The sequence below is a fragment of the Polistes canadensis genome, unplaced genomic scaffold, assembly GCF_001313835.1.
Source record: "Polistes canadensis isolate GaletaPanama2010 unplaced genomic scaffold, ASM131383v1 scaffold_152, whole genome shotgun sequence".
Classification (NCBI taxonomy): domain Eukaryota; kingdom Metazoa; phylum Arthropoda; class Insecta; order Hymenoptera; family Vespidae; genus Polistes; species Polistes canadensis.
The window spans coordinates 85979-95168 of record NW_014569699.1 but is presented as its reverse complement, the minus strand read 5'-3'; the positions used below and the strand labels follow the sequence as shown (position 1 = coordinate 95168).

The window sequence follows — 9190 nt, the reverse complement described above, 5'->3', positions numbered from 1 at the left end:
ATATTAATAATAATAATAATAATAATTTTCACATCTCGAAATATCCTCCTTTTAAAACGGACAAATAATTTTTTTATTCAGAAACATCCATTGAAAAGAAAATATGAGGAAGAGTCGTAAAAGAAAAAAAAAACGAAGGAAAAAGAAATAAAAAGAAAATGGATAATATTAACCCTTATCGGTTGCATTAACAACACCCCCCCCATTCCCCCCAACCCCCGAGAACCCTGTAAAAAAGAATTAGATAAAACGCGAATATCGAACAGAAAAAATACGAATGAAACGATTATATATAGAACGGATAAACGGAAACAAAAAAAAAAAAAGAAAAAGAAAGCGTTTACAAAATGAGATTCTAATAGTCGACTGAAAAATTGTTAAATCTCGCGTCTCGCTTTGGCGCTGGGACTTGTTACAGGTGTCGGTGCATTATTGTCGCTGTTACGTTCGGAATACAAACAACTTCCAGGACGTTTTTTAATTGGAAAAAAAGGAAGGAGCATTGGCGGCGGTGGCAGCGGAGGTGGCAATGTCGTGGTGGATCCATCAACAAGCGGTAACGAAATTCACGTGGTTGGTAGGACGTTGCGTGATCATCTGTCAACGAGTACTACAATGGCAGGTGGTGGTGGTGGTGGTGGTGGTAGTAGTGGGGTCAACAACAACAACAACACCAACATTAACAACAACAACAATGCTGCAGCATCGGTATCGGGAATTGCAACGTTAACAAGAGCAGCAATTGGTTCAACTGGTACTACAAGCAATCGTCGTAGGAGTTCTTCGTTAGCCGATAACAACGACGATTACATTCGTTCTTATGCAAGTAACATTAATAATAATAATAATAATAATAATAATAATAATCAATCGTTATCATCTTCGATGATGACGACGACGACGACGACTACGACAACTACTGGTCGCGAAGTCGTATTTCCGGATTCGTTCGAGGTATTACCACAACCACGCGATTTAAATTTATTTTACATGGACGTACCTCACGAACAACAAAGAAAATTCCGTTGCCGTTTTTGCGGCAAGGGTTATCGATGGAAAAGTACAATGCGCCGTCACGAGATGGTAGAATGCGGTGGCAAACCACCCGCATTCCAATGTCCCGATTGTCCTTACAAGGCAAGGCAAAGGGGTAATTTAACGGTACATTATAAACGCCATCATTTAGATCAGAAGTAAAACGATGGATTGGTTGATTGATTGGTTGGTTGGTTGGTTGGTTGGTTGGTTGGTTGGTTGGTTAGTTCGTAATTAGCATTATATTTTAACGTAGTTCATAGTTATACGAATCTTGGGGCTCGCACTCGGTGTGGGGGCCCCCGTGTTTATTACTACTCCTCTTTTTTTTTTGTTTTGTTTTATTCTTTCTTTTTTTCTTTTTTGTTTTTTCCCCTCACACTCTCCTCTTAATTTTTTTTATTCTTATTTTATTTATAGCGCTTATTATCGTATATTATACTCGTTCGAATAATCAACATTGCACAATTTTGTTTTGTTCTTTTTTTATTTTTTTTTACACGTTAATTAAAAACTTATTACCGTTCTTATTTACCAATGAAGCGTAATGTTTCCAAACAATTCACTTGAATAATTATATTTTTGTAATTGTTTATTCGGGAGGAAGTTTTAGTTTTAAAACAGCAGCAGCTATGTTAGGATAATCCAATGCGATCGAACGCACAAAAGTTGTCCCTTGGTTTTTTTTTTTATTTCCCTTATTAATTCGAAAAAGAGAAAAAAAGAAAGAAAAAAAAAAAAAGAAAGGAAAAAAACAATGGAACGAATCGTTTGCCACGATTAGCATAAATTTGATAGACGAAGTTTTTCGAAAACTTATTATTACATTCCGTAATTATTTGTCATTCCCAAGAAATAACAATTTATTGGTTTTGTATATTTGAAAATAATTTTTTTTTTCTATTATTCGACAACGTTCTACAATGATTCCACGAACGATTTTTTTTATTTTTTTTTTTTTTATTAACAGGAGAATCAGTTTATGCTGACGTGATACATTGATATGAGTTGTAAATTGAAAAGAATGTTACTATAATGAGTAAAGATGAAACGAAGAAAGAGAAGAGAAAGAGAAGAGAAAAAGAATGGGGGGAAAAAAAATATACACGAAAGTAAAAAAAATTATTAATACTAATGGTATACAATTTCTTTTTTTTTAATAGTATTAATAATTTAACAACTATTTTCATAGGGTTATAATACATAGAGTTTGAGTTAATCAATGGGCATCTCTGATCGTCGTGCGTTAATTTATAATTAATTAAACAACAACAACAACAAAAAAAAAAAAAGAAAAAAAAAAGAAACAAGGAAATTCTCATCGTAAGTATGATAGTTAGTAGTTAAGAAAAAAGAAGAAGAAGAAAAAGTAATACTTACACACACAATTAGAGATTATTTTTGCTTAACACAAAAATTTCGACAATAATTAATTATTAGTCGAAAATATTAAAATAACAAAAGCGGGTATGGATATTATATATTTTTTTCTAATTTCTTTATTTTTCCTTTATTATAAATCTTAACACCGTGGTGAGTTACTTAAATTTAAGGAATTTAGTGGTTTTTTTCCTTTTTTTTTTTTTTATATATGTTACATATGTTATATATGTTAAGCGCCTTCCGACGAAGTTGGAAATAAGACTATTTACAGAGTTTTTCCTAGGCATCGAACATAATACTTTGATAATCCCATAGAATATTAAATTACTATTTAAACAACGTGGAAAAAAATACATTCTCGGGCACAGACATACACAACCATACGCAACCCCTCCCCCCCAAAAACTTTTCAAAGAAATATCAGAGAATGCAATGCATATAATAATAATATATCAAATTATTTTTTTAACAAATAACATTTATTTTTATAACAATAATATCAAAGTATTATGTTCAATGTTTAGGAAAAACTGTAAGAATTCTTCTGTTTCCGACTTTATCGGAAGGCTCTTTGCATTGATGAGAATGCCGAGGAATTACCAGCAATGGCAGATTTCCGGCTATGACGGTAACATATATATATATACATATTCTATACTTTTAAGCAATAATTTTTTGAAGGTTCGAATGAACGTGCCGACATTAGGTATAAGTATAATAATATTATTACGTGTATATATATATGCATTCGTTCCTTTCTTTTTCTTTATTCCTTTTTTTTTCTATCTCACTCTCACTCTCATATTCTAATTCACGATCTTTTCTTTTTCCCCCCCTCCCCCTCCTGTTTATTACTCGATAATTTATAATCTCTTCGTTTTTTTTTTTTTTTATTGGAGATGGGTGTAATTATTAGGAATAATTATTTTATAATAGTTTAACGATAATACGCGGAGAATGTTTTCTTCTTTTTTTTCTTTTTAATTTATTAACGATTATTCTCATTTACGTATAAACAAAAAAAAAATTGAAATAAAAAAAATGTAAAAAAAAAAAAAAAAGAAAAAAATATTGGCGCACGCACGCACGCCCGCACTTGCACGCACGCACACACACACACACACACACACAAACAAACATAAACAACAAAAACACGTCGTTACTTTGAAATCCACGCGAATGAGATACGCGCTTCTTTCGAACTTCTTCCTTTTTCGTGGACGAAAAAAAAGAAAAAAAGAAAAAAGAAAAAGGTTAGGGTTGAAACTGGAATATCCGCACGACGATCATCGAGCCAATAGGCAAGCGATATTTAATAATAATCCTGAGATGATCTATGTTTTAACAAAGATATATCACCGATTTATATTTTTCAACGAAAATTTTATATATTTATAACGGAGAAACAAAATGTTCGTTCGTTTGTAAGAAACAAAGACATTCCATGAGTGGGGGGGGAGGTTATTTGATTATTTTTTTTACGTGCGTGTCTCTCTCTCTAGGAAAAAGAAAGAAAAAAAAGTGGGATAAGATTTTTCTACGAGGGTTGTTTTTTATTCTCGTATACCCCTCTCTATTCCCCCCCCCCCGATTTTGATTATTATTACTAATGTTTACTATTAATTATTACTAATTATAATAAGTGACACAGTATTAAAACAGTGCCTTCTTGTATTTTATAAAAGTAAACATTTTTTTCTTCCTCTCTAACTATATATGAGAAAAATATACAAATTATTTGAGAAAAAAGGAAAAAGTAAAAGAAAAAAAAAACAAACATATTTTTCCTTACGAGCAATAAAGAAGTTTATCCTTTTTTTTCTCTTTTTTTTTACTAATATAAAATAACGAATTTTTAAATTTAATAAAAGTATACACCTTTTATATGGAAGAAAGATATTTTTTAAATAATAATAATAATAATAATAATTGAAAAAACAAGAAACCGTTCCTTAGAATTATTATTATAATATTAAAATTATATGATTATATTCATCAAGTGCTGATAATTGATAATTTAAAAAGAAAGAAAATGAAGGTAGCTAATCGTTCGCAACTTTAGATATTTACAAAACAATCATCGAAGATTGGTTACCTGCAGACACTGAGACTTAATATATATATATATGGTTTATATTATAAATATAAGTTAATAATTATAAACAATAAGAAAAATTTTTGTACTTGTAATTATAATCTGTGTTAAATAACAATTAATAGCAATCGGGACCGATCTTCCAAGAATTTTGTTACATGTGATATACTATAATATGACAATGATAATAATTAAATAATAAATAATAGAGTCTAGTATTATTGGAAACTTTAGACGATAGAAAAATTTTTAACAAAAATGACGAATATGTCTTGAAAGAAAAATATTGGAAACGTGATATTATTTTTTTGCCAAAATGGGGCAGGGGGGGTGGTTTGTTTTATTTTTTTATCGGCAGATCGTCCGATGATATTAATTGTAATCTGTTAAAAACAAATTGTTACGAACGATTAATCATTATGTTCTTATTTTATGCGTGTGTGTCACTTTTCTTCTCAATTGTATAATTATTAATCTTTCCTTCTCTTTTCTGTTTTTTTTTTTTTTTTTTTAAATAATTCTCTTTTTCGCGCATTATCGAGCGTAACGGACTTTTTGTTGTTTTTGGTTTTTGTTTAATTGAGACACATTGTTCAATCTTTTTCTTTTTCTTTTTTTTTACTTTCATTTCGCAATCGTGTTTTATCGATACAAAAATATAATAGAATAATTTTTGTTTAATGTTTGTTGACCATTGAACTTTCCGTCGATCTTTTCGAAGCTTAAAAAGACATATCAGATAAAATAATAATAATAATAATAATAATAGTAATAATATAACAATATTATATATATTTATATATAAATATGTATACATATAAATATATAGAAATATATTTTTAGACGAATATACCCTATAACGAAGACCGTATCGCGCGTATGACAAAAAAAAAAAGAGAAAAAATTGTTACAAATTTACAATAAATTATTACATAAGAATTGTATTTAAATAATAAACGGTGGAGTTAAGGAAATGAAATAAATATATATATATATATTAAATAAAAGAAAACACATACATATACTCTTAGCCAAAGTATATATCAAATGTTTTCTAATTTTATATATATATATATACATACACACACACGCACACACACGTTTATATTAATGTCAATTTAATGTATAAATATTTTTACATAAAGGTAAAAAGATTCACGTGTATCTTGTTATATATAATACATAAAGAAAGAAAGAAAAAGAGAGAGAGAGAGAGAACGAAAAAAAAAAAAACAATAAGAAAAAGAAAATTAACAATAATATCGCAATGATATTGATAATTTAAAAATAATGATAAAATAACGAAGAGATAATTGTAACGAATAATGATAACTAACGAGAGATAATAGATAATAATCAAGATAATAATGACGATTATGTGAATGATGACGTCTAAGGAAAGCCCCGATACCCCCACCCCCGTCCAACCGAGGTGCGTGTCAGTATTTTTGATATCAGTATTTGCGAAAATTCATTTCGCATCGACCCTCTGCCAGCGAGACAGACAAAACTCGTAGAATATACTCGTTAATTCTTTCTTACAATCTCCTAACCCCCATAAATAAATCCCATCCACTGTTTCCATCTCTTCACTTAACTTTCATCCAATCGTTCACTCGTAAATCTCCTCCCACCCCCCACCCATTCCTCGACTTTTAATCGCGGCAACAATTTTATTGGGCCGATCATTTTATTTTTTGTTTTGTTTTTTTATTCTTATCAAATTCACATCCGAATTTTTTCTTTTTATTTTGTTTTCTTTTTTTATTCAATCTCCTGCTCGAAATATTATTCATCGACGTGTTTCAATTCCCCTACCCCCTCCCACCCTCCAATCCTCCTACCTTCCTCTACCCCCTTCTTCTCTTTTTCTTTTTATACCCCACCACCCTTAATCCGTGTTCTCTCAATATCTGATTTTTGTCTTCTTTTTCTTTTCACTTCACCTACCCCCCTCCTTTATACTGTCGAGTTTCTCGTTTTATTTCATCCCTCTCCTTTTCATTTTATTCTAATTTTGTCTCTCTTTTGTCGTCATATTCGTTAACAACCCTTTACCAATTCCTCCCCCTCCTCCCCCGCTCCCTCGTGTTTCCCCTTTTCTTTTTTTTTTTTTTTTTTTAATTATTATTATTCCTAACTACATTTACACTTGGAAAGTTTTATTCAACGAATATACATGTATACTACGAATTATTAAACTATTACCGCGAGACGATGACACTGTCGCATTAATTATTATTATTATTATTATTATTATTATTATTATTATTATTAATATTATTAAACAAAATATATATATATATATATATATATATACACATACATACATACATACGTACATATATACATAGAAAAAAGACACGTACACGCAGATACGAAAAAGAAAAACAATCATTGTTGCGGGTTATTTTTAAAAAGGAAACACAAAAAAAAAGGATTTAAGAGAAAAAAAAAAAAATAATTTACGAAATCGATCATGTGCGTACGTTTATTTATTTACTTTCTAATCAACTTTTCTTATTTCGATTCGTTCCCCTCCCCCTTCCTCCCTTTCTCCTCGTTCCTTTATCACAAAACAATGAAACTTTAACGACGCGAGTTTTGGGGATTGTCGAGAAGATGAGAAATTACGAAAGAAGAGGAAATAATGAGGAAGAATAACGAAGGGAAGAAAATTGTTAATTATGATAATTTTTTTTATAAAATCGACAAATTTATTTATTAATCGAATTACCATACGTTTGATTTCAGTTAGTTCCTGAGGTATCATAAATCGTTGATCAACTTCAGAAGAGGATTAAAAACTTACTTTTGGAAGGACATCTGAATATCCTGATTGGGTGATCAAACCATACACGAGGGAAGGAATGATGATCTATAATCATCTTATTATATTCAACTGACAAAGAATCGAATTTTTTTTTAAATTGAATTTATATTTTGTTTGCATTTTTTTTCAATGTAGGATCGAATTAACTTGATATCTCAAATAAAATAGATTAAATAGAGTGAAGAAAAATGAGACCCTATTATATGGGGGCTTAGGATAATCATGGATAACATTCAAAATCAGTGGAATCCTACAAATAATATATACGATCCTTGTAACGTCCACCACCTCTTGTACAATCCTATTTCAATATTAACAAGATATATAACATAATTAACCAAAATAATAATAATTAATATGAAGAATCTCAATTAGATGATATATATATATATTATATAATTAGGAATGTAGTTTTACGAGAACGTAAAGGTATTACGAAGTATTTATAAAACCTGTGTATAATTTGATTAAACGATAACATGATTTTTTGTTTAAACTATATATACTATATGCGAATGATGCGGAATAATGATCGATTAGATGAATTATGTTTTGACGAATAAAAATCTAAACGTGAACTTGTACTTTATCTATTTGCTTTAATTCCAGGTTACTGGTCCCAGATGTACCATGAGCCAACGATGAACAACACGACTGCTTACATTGGTCAAGGACAATTGATGACCATCGGATCGTCAACTAACATAATTGGAAATCAAAGAACGAGTAATTATCAAACCTACAGATTAGGACGTGGTCAGTCGAGTTATAAGTGTCCTAATTGTGATCGTTTTTACATGAGAATTTCCTGCCTGAAACGTCATTTGCGCGTTGAATGCGGACAAGAACCACAATATCAGTGTCAAATCTGTCAAGGATGGTTCAAATATAAACACAATTTGTCGGCCCATATGAAAATACATATGGAGGAACCCAAGCATCATTGTACAATATGTCCGAAAAAATTTTATCGTCGCGACAAGCTCGTCGAACACAGGAAAAGAGCTCACAAAATTTTTCCCGTTTTATAATGGCACCCAAACCAACACCCACCATCTCTCTTTCTCTTTTGTGTCTTGCTTTTTCTTTTTCTTTTCTTTATTTTTTATCTCCCCTTTTGTTTTTTTTTTCTATTGTTATACATATATATATATTATATTACATTTTTTTTCAACAAGTCGTATTGATACAAAAGTTCCTAAATTTAACGTGCTTTTAACACTAGAACTACCAGACCAGTCAAAATGACTGGTCGCGCAACTTCATTATTTAATTCCCACCTCACGTTACATTTTTTTCTCAAAATTATATGATGACTTTTCTAGATATAAGGAATGGTTTGTAAAAATAATTTTTATTTTTTTATAACTTAAACAGAATTCGAATAAATTTTGGCATTTGCTACTTCTACCAATACCAGTCATTTTGACTGGTACTTCTTAAATTAGACATAAATCTGAAAATATCTGTTTTTTGAAATCAACACCGTCGATTAGATATTTAGACGAATGTATTATTCTTTGTTGTAATATTTTCTCTCATGTTACTGCTTATCTGGCGATAATACATAGTGATATAATCGTTGCCGTAGTGTATCGAAATAATAGAATCGATGTAGTTTTACGCGATCATTCTTTATTCCATAGTCGTGGGAATAGCATCTACTTTTTAGTTATATAGCGATTTTTTGTAATCCATAAAAAATGGCAAAACGTATAAAAACCTCTGATTTGCTGCGAAAAATAAACAATATTTCAATGGAAGCTTCTGATATCGAGGATGAAGAAAGTGACCAAGAAGATATTGAAACAGTTTATAGTGGTAATAATGATGAGTTTGATGAG

The 9190-nt window shown here is 30.1% G+C and overlaps 1 protein-coding gene across 11 annotated transcripts in view; it reads left to right on the top strand.

The window, feature by feature from the left end:
* LOC106788730 (longitudinals lacking protein, isoforms A/B/D/L-like) overlaps nt 1-9190 on the top strand; it is a 267171-nt gene that overhangs the window by 178585 nt on the left and 79396 nt on the right. Inside the window, exon 7 of one of the 11 annotated variants that reach the window (XM_014752267.1) lies at nt 7956-8102. The exons of 8 other annotated variants lie outside the window; for them this stretch is intronic. In XM_014752267.1, coding sequence (XP_014607753.1) covers nt 7956-8102 — 147 coding nt within the window. Of the gene's footprint in view, nt 1-418; nt 1213-7955; nt 8393-9190 lie in introns of those variants that run through there. 2 more of the 11 variants (XM_014752247.1, XM_014752224.1) reach the window with 2 other exon arrangements.